The 16270-nt window shown below is 37.4% G+C and overlaps 1 protein-coding gene across 3 annotated transcripts in view; it reads left to right on the plus strand.

The window, feature by feature from the left end:
• Nucleotides 1-16270, plus strand: part of smg (sterile alpha motif domain containing protein 4 smaug) — a 522350-nt gene that overhangs the window by 479411 nt on the left and 26669 nt on the right. For all 3 annotated transcript variants that reach the window (XM_090369606.1, XM_090369605.1, XM_090369604.1), the window contains 2 exons: nt 7022-7268; nt 15893-15983. In XM_090369606.1, coding sequence (XP_090225732.1) covers nt 7022-7268; nt 15893-15983 — 338 coding nt within the window. The remainder of the gene's footprint in view (nt 1-7021; nt 7269-15892; nt 15984-16270) is intronic.

A 16270-nucleotide genomic window follows, 5' to 3' on the forward strand; every position in this document is an offset into this window, starting at 1 on the left:
GTGGTTCAGAAAGTACCCTGAAAATTATCTATATAGCTTCAAAAAATTAAAGACAGATCTTTCTACTCGAGTTGAACTGCTTAGATTTTCATTTTTTCCCTTTTGATTTATTTACCCACACACCATGGTGTTTAAAAATGTTTTTAAAGAAAGTTCTGACTAAAAATGAAATCCTAGAATAATTTACAGGCAAATATTATATTTTATTTTTGTATCATACTAAGCTTCATCTTTTATGTACCATTTTTCTCAAATAAAATTACACGAGACAATCTCAAATAGGAACAAACAGGAATTGGTTTATAACCCCACTGCATGTTTTTAGGCACATTAGCATACATGCATAATGCACCTGTTGTCTTTGTCTTTAGATCTGTGTGTCTGCATTGACAGCACCAACTTGACTCCCAGTGGACATATATTTTATGAAATTTTATATTTTGACTTTTAAAAAAAAAAAATGTCAAGCCATTCTGCATTTCATTAAAATTAGACCAATAGAAATCCAATGATTATTTCTTTACCTGTCCAACTGCATGTAATAACTCTACTCCCAGTAGAAAGATTATCATGAAATTTTATATTTGGCTTCTTTTAGAAGGATTTTTCAGTCCTTTACAATTTGTATTAAAATTGGACCAGACGACCTGTCATTCAAATGTTATTCCACTGGCATCAACGACCCCATTTTGCTAAAACATTTCCCACACCACTATTCCATCACTGCTATACTCAGGCAACACTTTGCCACCTCCATTATCCAGTATTCGTGTTCCTGATAATGCTGCAACTGTACCTTGTGTCTTTTGCTGAGTGGAGGCCAGTTCAGTCATATTCCATTACAAGGTAAGGCACGTTATGGATTCTGAAACACTACTTGATATCAAAGTAGAGTTTATGGTTATTCCATTTTGAGTGATATCACAAGGATATCACTCAAAATGGAATAACCATGGGCGATTTCCTCATACATCTGTACAGCCTGCTGAATGTATTCCACACCATGGTGAATTAGCATTAGTAGAGGCATATGATGCAATAAAGCAAGCTTATGCAGCATCAGCAAAAAAAAACACACACACACGCTTCCACTTCACCCCTCCGTTTGTTCGAAATACCTGTCCAGCTGAGCCTTAAATTTATTTAGGCTATCAACTTCCACAACAAGGGATGGAAGTCTGTTCTGCCAGCCAACTACCTGCTGGCTAATGGCAAATTTCTGCACATCTATCTTAATCTGTCTTTCCTCAATTTGAATTTATGCCCTCTCAGGTGATTATTCTGAGCAAGAGGAAGAATCCCATCGGCACTGAGCATGCTCAAACCATTCAAAGCTTTATACACATCTATCAGATCACCGCACCGGTGCCTAGTCTCTAGACACTGTAATTGGCAAAATTTAAGCCTTTCTTCGTAAGAGCAACCCTTTGTTCCAGTCACTAACCTTGTTGCCCTTCTCTGTACTGGTTCCAGCAGCTCTACATCCTTCTTGAAATGAGGCCTCCAGACCTGTATACAGTACTCTAGGTGTGGCCTGACCATTGCCTTATACAAGGGAATAATCACCTCCTTATCCCTGCTAGAAAAATTCCTATATATCATTGACAATACACCATGAGCTACTCTTGCAGCCCATCTGCACTGCTCAGAAAACTTCATATTTGCCTGCACAACCCCCCCCCCCAGGTCCCTTTCATTCTCTACCACTGTTAGTGTGGTACCACAGAGTTGATACGTTACACTGGGATTACTGCTTCCCATATGTAGTACTTTACATTTGTTAATGTTAAAACTTCATTTGCCACTTCTCAGCCAATCTGCTCAACTTTTCTAGATCCTGTTGCAGCAGTGTACTGTCATGTCATTAACAAGTACTGTCATGTCATTAACCCTGCCAACCTTCCTATCATCTGCAAACTTAGATATTAAGCCTGATATACCATCATCAATATTATTTATAAATACAGAAAACAATAATGGACCCAACACTGAACCCTGAGGGACTCCACTAATAACATTAGTCCATGATGAGCTGTATCCATTGATTACCACTCTGTCTTCTCCCCCTCAACCATCCCTTTATCCATAGCACATGCCACATCCCTTTATCCATGCCACACTGCTCCAATTTGTGCAGCAGTCTTCCATGTGCAACAGTATCAAAAGCCTTTCTAAGATCCAAGTATATAATATCAAAGTTATTCCCTGCATCCAGTTCTTTTGTGACTGCATCATAGTATCCAATCAGATTGGTCAGGCAAGACTTCCCCATAACAAAACCATGCTGTGTCTGAGCTATAACTGAAGTCTTGTCTAGATGATCCTGTAGTGCTTCTTTAACCAGTGTCTCCATTAATTTTCCTGGAACAGAAGTTAAACTCACAGGTCTATAATTACTTGTGTCAGCCTTTGATCCTCCTTTGTGAATTGGGGTCACATTTGCACATCTCCAGTCTATCGGTACCTCCCCTGAGTCCAAGGAAGCTCTCATAATTATGGCTAAGGATTTGCTTACTTCCTTTGCTGCCTCCTTTAATATAACTGGATAGATCCAATCCAACACAGGTACCTTTCTTGTGTTTATCTTCAACAATTTCTCTTTCACTTTACTCTCAGTTATTACAAGATTATCTAGCTTACTGCCAGAGTTGAATACACCTCTGGCATTCCCCTCACTAAATAACCCCTCATGTGAATGTCGATGCAAAATATTCATTTAGTTTGTTAGCTACCTGAGCAGGATCATCAACAGTTGAACCATCAATATCAAGTGGACCAATCTGATTCATCCCCTTCCTTCTAGAGTTTACATAAGTAAAGAAATCTTTGCTGTTTTTCTTTGAATCCCTTGCCAAAGATTTCTCGTAATCTGCCTTCGCCTGCCTAACCTCCTTTGTAACTTGGTTAAAGATCAACTTATATCTATCATAGGCTTCTGTGTCATGTGTTAATTTATATGTATCTCATGCATTTTTTTCTCTACCATATGTCTCGTTAGTTCATCTGACATCCATTTAGGCCTAAACCTTGAACAATATTTTTTATTGGTATGTAAAGCCTAGTAGCTTCCAAGATAAGTTCTTTGAATGCTTCCCATTTTGAATTTGCTGTTGGTAACATCATCAGTTGGTCCCACTGTATAGAATTTAAATACTGTCTCAGACCATCGCAGTTGCCTTTACGAAAGCAATAACCCTTCCCTTTACCCCTGATGGTAGTTACCTCCTTGAGTAAATCCCACTTCAGCACACTGTGATCACTGCCACCTAGTGGTTCCTTTATCTGCAGATTCTTAATGCATGAAGAATCACTACTGATAATCAAATCAAGAGTATTACTCCCTCTAGTTGCCTCCCAAACATGCTGATGTAGAAAACAGTCATCCCATAAATCCACAAAAGCCTTGCTGGTGTGTGAGTGACCAATCCACAAATTCCAGTCAATACCTGGAAAATTAAAATCCTCCATTATTAAGACTCTGATTTACTGGCCCACTCTGTTTCCCTGTACAGTTCCTTATTATACTCATCAGAGTCATTAGGCCTGTAGCACACTCCTCTCAGTTTTGATCTCCCAATGCTTATGTCACACCAAAGTGACTCGACACTGCACTGTCCAGCGATGTAGACTGGCTTCACTTCCTTGGATTTTGTGTTTCTTAACTAATAGCATAACCCCTCCTCCCTTCCTATCCTGTCTATCCTTTCTGTAGATGTTTTACTCCCCAAATTCCAGTTCTGCATTCCTTATATCTGTGACACCACGTCTCTGATATCCCAACAATATCTGCCTTTGATGTTTTGAGCAATACCTCAAATTCATCAAATTTATTTACCAAACTCCTAGCATTGGTGTACACGCAATACATGCACCTTTTCCTATTCTTTGCATGTGTTTACTTATACTGCAATGACTCCCAGCAGTCTCTGAAATATCCTGCATCTTGTTTTCCAGGCTGGTACTCATTCCAATAGAAGCAGTGCAAGAATCACTTTCACCTCTGCCAGTGGCTACTGTTAATCTATTAGTTCTTGTATCCCCCCCAAGCTAGCAGTTTTCCGACCCACCTAACACTGTCTCGATAGCATCAGCAAATATTCTTGCACCCTTTCTATTTAAGTGTATCCCATCCCTGTAGAAGCAGTCTCTACTGTTAACAAGTACAGACCAGGCTGAAAAAAAATTCTACCCCTTGAGCCTTGCACAATATTTCCAGGGCTGAAGTGATCAACAAGGCTCTCATCATATACTCCCTCCTATCATGTCTAGGCAGAATTGCAGACACTTTCAAATTCAACCCTAATTCACGGCTTTTTTTCAACAGTGATCTGTACTTGCAAATTAGGTTTCAGTTAAATGAAAGAGATTCGTGGATTTCGGGAATACCTAATTGAAAAGACTGTTTCAGAAGTATTGAAGCATTTGATGAATGCTCTGAGTAAGATACCAATTTCATCTAGTGCGTGTGAACAAGGATGTTCACAAGTGAATCTGATTGTCAGCCCAACCAGAGCTTCGTTGATGACAAAAACAGTTTCTTCACTACAATTTTAAGAAATTGTAGTGAAGAAACTGTTTTTAAATTGTACAATTTCTTAAAATTGTAGGCCTCACCGCTGATATGCTTCAATCCAGCAAAATATTGATTTGTGACTGCTTCAGAAACATCATTCAGCAACAAACAGTAAAGAAGTCATCATAGTGTTGGATGTGAACTTAATAAAAATTGAGTATTCTATAAAACTTTATTATGAAATTATTTTTACTTATTTTTTACACATTTTACTTTTTTTTATATACTTTATATAATAAATTTATGCTTAATAAACTGTTAATATGCTTAATTTGTTATTCCAAAAACATTATTACTGAAGTAACAATATCAGGAAATTATTTCTAGTTTACTTTTCTTATCCTTTTAATTTTCCCCTGATAGCAAAGAATGAGTACCGGCACCTTTATTTATTTATATATATATAAAGCACTGGTTGTTATCAATGGATATGATGGACTAATGTTATTAGTGGAGCCCCCAAGGGGTTTGTTTCTGGGTCCATTTTCTGTATATTGATAAAGGTATATCCTGCTTAATGTTTGTTTTCGTTTGCAGATGATACCAAGGTTGGCAGGGTGCTTAATGACAGTTGGGCTGAAATGGCGATTAACATTAACAAATCCAAAGTACTGCATATGGGTAGCAGTAATCTGAGATTAACATATTAACTTATGTGTATGTTAAAATGTAAAAGACCATCAGATACGAAGTTCTCCAAGCAATGCAGACAGGCTGCCAGGCACTGCTTGTTATTATACTGGTCCAGCTCCACTTTTTGTGGAGCTGGACCAGTATAATAACAAGATTCTTTAGACTTTTGTTCCTACTGGTTTCATTATCATGAAACAATGAAAGATCACATGTAATGATTTTTTAAGTTGACCCCTGTATGTACCAGCCTTCCTTGTGATACACTGGTTGTCTAACCAAGTTATAAATAAAATGTCTTGGATTCTTATTAAAAGAAGCATACAGGAAATAGCAGGACCTCAACTGAAGGTGCTGCAGTATGGAGATCTGCCACTTAAACAGTGCAAAGAAACACTCATAAAAGTTAAAAATAATGAAATTGTGCAAGTTTTGTATTTGTAACTCAACTCCTTAAATACATGCAAGGGTATGGCTATGGAATGGGATTTACTGACAGTTTCTGAAGAAAGATGGTAAAGGAAAGGAAGATCATTTATTCATTCTAAGCAATTCATGGCAAAAGATGGAACTTCTGCTCCAACTTGAGCAGGTATACTTGCCTTAAATACACTTGTCTTGCTACTGACAATGAAGGTAGGTTATTTACACTGTAAGATCATAAATATCTAATCCAATTAGTTATTTCCAATGTCAATGTTTTGGTGTTTGCAGAATACCTGCCAAGGAGACATTTGATGTGCAGATCAAATGAACTGTCAATCTAGGATGCATGTTGCCCTAATTGTAAAGCAGACATCCTGCTTTCTTTAGATGTGGAATCTAAGGGAAAAGATACAAAAATATAAGGTAAGAGATGATGACATATTGAAGTGTGGAAACAAATACTGACAGCATATCCTTCACAATCTTGTCTGTGTTTAAAAAAAAATTAAAAGCAATACAAATAGAAGTTCCTCTAATCATCTTCAAAGAAGATATAGAAACTTCTATTTGTATTGCTTTTCACTTTTTTTTTACTCTGCTTTTGACTATAGAAACTTTCTGTTGCCTCTACAAGAAATTAGAACCACTTTCTTTTTGTAATCAGATTCAAGCACAATCTGATATCAAATTTGTTCAAGGTCTTGGAAATACTTTCCCATTTTTATGTAAGAAAGATAGTCCAAGACTACTACATGAAAAGCACAGGTGTCAGGATCTAAAAAGCAATGAGACCAGACTAACATCTTAAGATAAATAATGCAACATATTCAGTGAAACTGTAGAGGGAATGAGGATGATCTGAAAGATTTGACTTTTCTTTTAAAACTCATTTAATTTCATAAATACATTTTGGAATACTGAACTGTAACCTGCTGCAAGGAGAGGAAAGTTATTTCCTAAAGGAATTTTAATAATTATAAAGCACGTGTAAGCATTCTTACAGGAACATTAACACTTCAGACTAAGTTTGAGACATTAACTGGCAGAATATATCTCTGTAGGAATAACCATCACATTGACATCTGTTTTCCATCAGACATCCCTGTTTCTAGGTCTTATTTTCCCTAGTTCTCCAACTTTCTACTCATTTCTGTTTGTTAGGAGGTATAAATACTGTTTTAGGATGACTAAACAATGCAAAGAAGTGGAATCTTTCTGCAAAATAAATCTTCTCTTACTTACCCCATTGCCAAAAAGTGAACATCCAGTTTTGCCAAACTCCATTTCAACCACCATAACAAATAACTTATTCCTTGATCTACACATGCTAATCATAGATATAATCTCATTTGAGTAATTAATATATAATAAATGTTTTTTTTATAATTACAGTAAATGGAATGGCCTCCATAGTCACAATGGTAGTCCTATTCCACCGCCCCAAGTGACAGACTTTGGTGCCTCAGCAGCAGCTGGTTCTGTTGCTATAAGACGTCGTCATCCACTTCAGTACCAACAACCTTCTCAACGGGTGTCTCCACTAACTCGACCACAAGGGCTTGTAGGAAATCTTTCTTCTTCACAAGGATCCCAACGAAATCCCCTCCAAACAGTGATAAAAAGGCCAAGTTTACAGGATGTAAGTTTATAGTTAAAACATCTAATTAAACTTAGCTGAACTCTTTTGTTATCCTATAAATTATTATTTAGGAATTCTCAATTACTGAATGTCAAAATGAAGTACTGATTACAATACTTAATCAGGTTGATTAAATTGAATAAAGATGAATATTGGTAGATGAAGAGGATTAATAGATACAGGAGATATTATTTCATTAAAAACAGTTGTTTTTTTATAAAAAGCTTTTGCCTTTTAATTCTGATTTGATTTGAATAGTTCAGTCTGTTGGCAAATAGTCAAAATAAATTAAGATTTTAAGGCATATATGTATATTTTTATGAAACAAATTCTTTGAACACGCTTGCCCTACAGTTCCAGCAGTGATTTCAGCATTAGCAGTGGCAAATGATGCAAGAAGGCAAGCTTATACATCATCAGCCAAAAATAACTCTTCCCATTTCACCTATTCATTCCCTCCAAGTTCTTCCTTGAATTTATTTAAACTATCAACTTCTACAACAACAGATGAAAGTTTGTTTCAGCCATCTGCTGGCTAAAGGCCAGCAAATGGCTGATTGCTGGACACATATCTATTCTGCAACAGGTGTGTGTGTGCATGTGCGATAGGAAGAATCCCATCAGCATTAAGCTTGCTAAATCCATTCAAGGCCTTAAACTCCTCAATCAGATCACCTCACAGATGCCTAGTCTCCAGATGCTGAATTTTCAGGACCGAAGCCTTTCTTGATAAGAGCACCCCTTTGTTCTGCTCGGCAATCTTGTTGCCCTTCTCTGTACTAATTCCAGCAGCTTCACATTTCCTAAAAATGAGGCATCCAGACCTGAAGATATGACCCTATTGCCTTATACAATGGGATAATCAGCTCCTTATCCCTGCTAGCAAAATTCCTGTATATCATTGACAAAACCCCCATGAGCTGTCCTGGCAGCATGTCTCCTTTGCTCAGAGAACTTCATATGTGATTGCACAGTTACCCCCAGATCATTTTAGTTTTCCACTATCCTGAGTGGTAGTACCACACAGTTGGTATTTCCATATGCAGTACTTTACATTTATCAGTGCTAAACTTAAATTGCTGTTTCTCAGCCCATCTGCTTAACTTTTCTAGATCCTATTACAGTAGCATACTGTCGTTAACCACCCCACGAACCTTTGTATCATCTGCAAACATGGACATTCAAGCCTTCATCAATTTGGTTGATAAATATAGAAAATGACAATGGGCTCAAAACCAAACTCTTGGGACTCCACTAGTAACATTAGTCCACAAAGAGCAATTTCTGTTGATTGCCACTCTGTCTTCCCTTTATCCATAGGAGCAACTTGCCCTTAATACCACACTGCTCCAATTTGTACAACAGTCTTATGTGCGACAGTATCAGAAGCTTTCTGAAATTCAAGTACAGGTAACCCTCGTATAACACGGTTATTAGGTTCCTGTAAAATGTGTTGGGTGAAACTGTTACATGGGACTAAGAAAAAGTACAAAAAAAAAAAGCGGGTTACATTCCAAAAGCTAATAAAAATACACTTTTGTTAACAAAGTGTTGACAAAAATACCCCATTCTAGATTTCATTTATCTTCTGCTCTCTTTAAAAAATCAGTGATCTGGATTTGTTTGCTTTTGCTTGATAAATCTTTGTGAATTTCAAAAACTAGGCATTTTTGAAGCTCCCTTTTGAAATTTGGGCTCCTTTCATTCAAGAATCTGCATTCAAAAAATATTTGAATTGCATAAGCTAACTTTATGCCTTCCCCTATGCTTTTTAGTATAAGATTTGAAAGTTTAGAATTTTTATCTGCAATATCATCTGAATTGATTTGATTTTACCTCTGATGCCATTTGCATCAAATCCACTATGCCGGCTTCTTTTTCTACCAGTAATTCTTGAACGTCTTCAGTAACCAAACCCTTTTTTTAATTGTTTTTTAGGAGCATTGGTGACTAAGGCCATGCTCTGTGTCTCTAAATTTATAGACATGCTATTGTCTATAAATTGAGTGTGTCCTGAGGTTGCTTTTCTGTTTTTCTGGACAAAAAACCTGAGTTTCCGGGAGGGACAAAAAACATGCTGCCCTTGCCTGACTAACTCAGCCAGGTTGTGAAAAAGACCCATAAATTTCTCTCTTCATCGACGGGATTTGAACTCTGGTCTTTTCCAGCTGGTGGTGTGGGGAGGAGGGCTTCAGTAGTCATATCATCAAAATCTTCCCCCTCCTACCAACATGGCAAGTTCTACTATCACACACACATTCTGTTTTCTGCCCATTCAATCATATTTCCTGAATAAACCGACTCTGGCCATACATTTTTCCACATGCATTTAACGATGGTTTTTACTTCTTTCAGTAATAAATTTTCTGATGGAATGAGTTTTAAAGATGGATATAATGCCTTGATCTAATGGCTGAATAGAAATTGCATTAACCCAGTACAACTGGCAGTAGTAACATAACTTCAGTGTTTTGATGACTTAAATCTTTTTGGATGGCCTGGTGTGCTATCCAATAGTAATGAAACTTTGAAATCTAGATTTTTCAACAAGTAAATGTTTAATAGCACAGAACATAACATGGGATTTTCCCAACAAAATAAAATACAGGGATTTTATTTTATTTATTTTTTTTTTGATTAGTGAGTCAACAGCAGGGATTCAAAAAGTGGAAATGTTGAAAAATTACATCCAACATAATAGCAGGGTTTTCCCCACACAAAAGCTCAGATATGCTGTTATGAGAGGTTTACCAAAAATTTCTAACCATGTTATATATGGGGGGTTGCCTGTATATGATATCAAAATTATTTTTTGCATCCAGTTCCTTTTTGACCACATCATAGTAACCAATCAATTGGCCAAATGAGATTTCTCCTTAACAAACCCATTCTGTGTTTGAGGTATAATTGTGGCCTTGTCTAGATGATCCTGCATTACTACTTTTTCCAGTTACTTCATTATTTTCCCTGGACCATCTCTAGTCTACAGGGACCTCCCTGAATCCAAGGATGTCATCATAATTATGGCTATGGGTTTGTATACTTCCTTCGCTTGCCACTAAAGAAAGACACCTGGGGTGGATGATGGGATCTATCCTTAATATAATTGGATAGATCCCACCACCCCAAGTGCCTTTTATGTTTAACTTCAAAAACTTCCCTTCCACCTTCCTCAGTTATTACAAAATAATTTAGCACCCTGTTAGGACTTGATAAACTTCTCATCTCTCCTTCCCTAAAGAATTCCTCATGCGTGAACGTATATGCAAAATACCTATCCAGTTTGTCAGCTGCCTGAGCAGGATTAGTGACAGTCAAACAATCAATATTGTGTGGACCAATTTGATTCATCCCCCTCCTAGTGTTTACATAAGTAAAGAAGTCTTTCTTTCCAACCTTTGCCAAAGATATCTTGTAATCTGTCTTCGCTTGCTTGACCTTTTGTGACATGATTATGGACTGGTTATATCTACCATAGGCTTCTGTGTCTCCCAATAATTTATGTATCCCATGCACTTTCCTTCTCTGCCATGAGTTATCTGTTTATCTGACATCCATTTAGGTACTTTGAAGAGTGTTTCTTAGGTGGCATAAGAAGCCAAATAGCATCTGGTTATTTCCTTGAACACTTCCCATTTAGAATTTGCTGATTGTAACATCATCAGTTGGTCCCACTGTAGTTGCCTTTTATGAAAGCAAAAACCCCTTCCTTTACCCTTGATGGTAGTTACATCTTTATGTAAATCCCAAATCAGTACACTGATCACTGCCACCTAGTGGTTTTTATCTGCAGATTCTTAATCCATGAATAATCACTGCTGATAATCAGATCGAAAGTATTACCCTCTCTGGTTGCTGCTCAAACATGCTGCTGCTGTAGAAATGTCTTCCAATAAAATAAATCCATGAAACTATTTTTAGTCTGTGTGACTAACCCATACTTTCCAGTCAATATAGGGAAAGTTAAAATCCCCCTTTATATGACATTCTGATTTACTGGACCACTTTCTCTGTACAACTCTTAGTTCTACTCTTTAATCATTAGGCCTATAACATACTCCTACTCATTTTCACTGTCCCAGTGCTTGTCAGACCAAACTGATTCAACATTGCACTGGCCTGGCAACTGGATGCACTGTCTTAGATTTTGTGGTCCTTAACTAAGAGTATAACCCCTCCCCTGTCCTTTCTGTATACCTTGTACTCCCCATATTCAAATTCTGCATCCCTTATAACTGAGTGACACCACACTTGGTGAAATCCTAACCATGATAAGACATTGGATTTCTTGACCAGTTCTTCAGATTTATTTATTTATTTATTATACTCCTGACAGTCAAAGTGAGCATTTCTTCCACAATTAACCAATTTTAACTGAAGTAATTCCTTACCCCCTGGAAAGGAATTATTTCCATTCCCAGGTAATAATTTTTCACACTTAGAAATGCTTCTCTAGGGTGAGATGTTCCAGTGCACGGAGGATCGTGTGTATACGTACAAGAATAAACATAAATAAAATAGTGGCATGACTAATGTCTTTTAAATATCAGTGTTGAATTATAGAAATTCATTTGGTATGGAATTTAAGGACAAATACTACTTGTATTTTTTTTAATGTAAATTAAAAATGCTACTGCCTTGGAAGGAAACTTAAAAAAAAAAAAAAAAAAAAAATTTACATAAGGATAAATATTTTGACTGCCTCATCAGTGCCACTACATAAATTGATCATCTTGATCATGTACTTGATGTCTTATGTACAACAAGAACAATAATGAATCATGGATTTAAGCATGGAAACAGGAACTAAGTTTTTAGTAGTGAGCTACAGACAGCTTGATAAGAGATGCCCAAGGATTATGTGCACTTGAAGCTTTGGCTGCAAGTTGTGTCAAGTCTGGGTGGAGGAACTTGAGTGGAAGCATATTGCATACAAAAAGGTTACAGCAAAAAATTTAAGAGGAACATCCTGGGAAGATGTAAACCATTGTTTCCATCTTCTCAGCATGACTAACTTCCATAAAATATATAAATAATAATAAAGGCTTCTACCCAAAACCAGTTGTCCCTAACTACAAAGCCTCTTCCCCAGATGGTTGATGCAGCATGCAGCCAAGGAAAGTTCATTGCTTGAAAGGTGGAACAGGACCAGGGTGTCTGCCAGTGGCAAAGGTTAATGACATTGTAGAGCAGATATCTTTTAAGGGCACAAAGGGTGATATTGTTGTACATGTTGGCACTAATGATATTAAGAATAGGAGACCAGCGGAATTACTTAACAAGTACAGGTCAATGTTGGAAAAAAGCCGCAAGTTAGGGTTGAATTTGAAAGTCTGCAATTTTGCCCAGACATGATAGGAGGGAGTATGATGAGAGCCTTGTCGATCAATTCGGCCCTGGAGAGATGGCTCAAGGGGTAGAATTTTTCTCAGCCTGGTCTGTGCTTGTTAACGGGAGAGTCTGCTTCTACAGGGATGGGATACACTTAAAATGGGATACACTTATTGAAAGGGTGCAAGAATATTTGCTGATGCTATCGAGATAGAGTTAGGTGGGTCGGAAAGCTGGTAGCTTGTAGGGATACATGGACTGATAGATTAACAGTAGCCGCTGGCAGAGGTGAAAGTGATTCTTGCACTGCTTCTATTGAAATGCAATTGAGCAGCAGCCTGGAAAGCAAGGCAATGGGGATTTCAGGAACTGCTGGAGTCATGAAACAAGTAAATATATGGGCTGTTAGAGTAAATAAGAGTAAGAACAGGTGCATGTATACTTGCATGTACACCAAATGTTAGGATTATAGTAAATAAATTAAATTTAATGAATTTGAAGTGCTGGTCAAGACATCAAAGGCAGATATTGTTGGGATATCAGAGATGTGGTGTCACACAGACATAAGAAGTGCAGAATTGGAATTTGGGGAGTACAATGTGTACTCCCCAAAGATCACAGTGCTGAAGTGGGATTTACTCAGAGGTAACTACCATCAGAGGGAAAGGCTTTTGTAAAGGTGACTACGGTGGTCTGAGACAATATTTAATTTCTATATGGTGGGACCAACTGATGTTATCAACAGCAAATTCAAAATGTGAAGCATTCAAAAAAATAATCTTGGAAACTACTAGACTTTTCATACTAACTAAGAAATATTCTAGATTTAGGCCTAATGGATGTCAGATTAACTAATTAGACATGTGGCAGACAAGAAAAATGCATGGGATACATATAAATTAACATGTTACACAGAAGCCTATGATATAAGCTGGTAAGGCAGGCAAAGGCAGATTACGAGAAATCATTGGCAAAGGATGCAAAGAAAAACAGTTTACTTATGTAAACTCTAGAAGGAAGGGAATGAATCAGATTGGTCCACTTGATATTGATGGTTCAACTGCTGATGATCCTGCTCAGGTAGCAGCTAACAAACTAAATGAATATTTTGCATCTACATTCACACATGAGGAGTTATTCAGGGAGGGGAATGCAAGAGGTGTATTAAACTCTGGCAGTAAGCTAGATAGTCTTGTAATAACTGAGTAAAGTGGAGGAGAAATAGTTAAAGATAAACATAAGAAAGGTACCTGGGGTGGATGGAATCTATCCAGTTATATTAAAGGAGGCAGAAAAGGAAGAAACAAACCCTTAGCTATAATTATGACAGCTTCCTTGGATGAAGGGGGAGGTACCCATGGACTGGAAATGTGCAAATGTGACCCCAATCCACAAAGGAGGGTCAAAGGGAGAGAGACAGGCAATTATAGACCTGTTGGTTTAACTTCTGTTCTGCAGAAATTAATGAAGGCACTGGTTAAAAAAAGCATTGCAGGATCATCTAGACAAGGCTTCAGTTATAGCTTGGACACATCATGGGTTTGTTAAGGGGGAAGTCTTGTCTGACCAATTTAATTGGATACTATGATGTAGTCACAAAGGAACTGGATGCAAAAAATAGTTTTAATATCATATTTGGACCTTAAAGCTTTTAATACTGTTGCATATGGAAGACTGTTATACAAATTGGAGCAGTATGGCATTGGAGGCAAATTGCTGCTATGGATAAAGGGATGGTTGAGTAGGAGAAGACAGTGGTAATCAATGAACATTGCTCTTTGTGGACTAATGTTCTTAGTGGAGTTCCCCAGGGTTCAGTGTCGGGTCCATCGTTGTTTTCTGTATTCATTGATGATAGTATATCAGGCTTAATGTCCAAGTTTGCAAACGATACTAAGGTCAGCAAGGTTTTTAGTGACAGTACACTGCTGCAACAGGATCTAGAAAATTTGAGCAGATGAGCTGAGAGGTGGCAACTGAAGTTTAACATTGACAAATGTAAAGTACTGCATATGGGAAGCAGTAACCCCAGAGTAATACATCAACTGTGTGGTACTACACTGACAGAGGTAGAAAGTGAAAAGGACCTGGGGGTAATTGTGCAAGCAGATATTGAAGTTTTTTGAGCAGTGCAGACAGTCTGCAAGAGTAGCTCATTGTGTCTTGTCAATGATATACAGGGATAAGGAGGGAGGTGATTATACCTTTGTGTGTATAAGCACCTCCGCAGCCAGGTGGAAAGGAGCAGCAGTGCGTAGCACACGCTTCTTGATTAGACCGGGGTTCGAGCCCCGTCACCACCAAATACGGAGAATGCGGAAAGGTCAGGAATGACCACCGCATATTCACGGAGCAATATGACCTTGGTTGCTGATGCTCCTAAAAACCAAATAACTAACTATTCCTTTGTATAAGGCAACGGTCAGGCCATACCTTGAGTACTATATACAGGTCTGGAGGCCTCATTTTAGGAATGATGTAGAGCTATTGGAATGAGTGCAGAGAAGGGAACAAGATTGGTGAATGGGACAAAGGGTTGCTCTTATGAAGAAAGGCTTAAGTTTTGCAAATTACAGGGTCTGGAGACTAGGCACCTGTGAGGTGATCTGATTGAGGTGTATAAAACCTTGAATGGTTTGAGCATGCTCAATGCTGATGGGATCCTTCCTCTTTTTTAGAATAATTGTCTGAGGGCATATTTTCAAATTGAATAAAGATAGTTGTAGGATAGATGTGTAGAAGTTTGCTTTTAGCCAGTGGGTGGTTGATTGTTGGAACAGACTTCCATCTGTCATTGTATAAGCTGATAGCTTAAACAGATTCAAAGCAGAACTAGACAAACATTTGGAGTGGGTGGATGAGTGAAATGAGAAGGGGATGGTTTTTTTTTTTTTGGGCTGATGATATAAGCTTGCTTTCTTGCATCATGTGCCCATGGTAACCTTTGAGGCTTGCTCTCCTGTTAAGTTCATGACCAAGAGCCTTTTGGCTCCTTTGTTTTCATGTCTTTAGAAACATGGTTTATTAATATTATTTTTTTGAGGTAGCAAAGTAAAAATATATATGTATGCATTTGTTGATCTGTTTAAGTTATGTAATGTTGCAGACAAAGGAACTGAAGTATTCAGAAACATTTGACTATATATAAATTATATACTTTTTAAATTTGTCCTTCAGCTTCTCTATATTGAATTTATTGTTTTGAATATCTACACCCACAGTATATCAAAGGCACTTACCCACAGATTTTTTAATGGTTCTTGGAAGTAACTTTTTTTTTTTTTTTAACCTAGCATCTAAAACCTCATATTCAAGTACAGAGAACTCATTCTGCACCAGTTGGTCCTAATCCTCTTGCAGCATCTGTCTTTGGAAAGAATGAAGGTAAGCTTTGTTTATTGAAAAACTTAAGGAAAGGTGTTTTTTTTTCTCTCTCTCTCTCTCTTTAAATGTGTATAGTTAAAGATTCCACTTATCTGGAAATTCAGTGATTTATTGACTGATAGACAGGTGAAGAATTAAAGAAAATTAGATCTGGCCACAACCATAATGATATTGACCATAGCCACCCCATTATTCAGAGCAGAAAATGTAAACCAAATGGGCCACAGTTGAGAAATTTCCATTCTCACCTAAATCAAAGAAGTCAGGTGGTGGAAAAGCTAATTTCC

Source organism: Mastigoproctus giganteus, chromosome 3, assembly GCF_048544385.1.
Source record: "Mastigoproctus giganteus isolate SK-2022 chromosome 3, ASM4854438v1, whole genome shotgun sequence".
Taxonomy (NCBI): Eukaryota; Metazoa; Arthropoda; class Arachnida; order Uropygi; family Thelyphonidae; genus Mastigoproctus; species Mastigoproctus giganteus.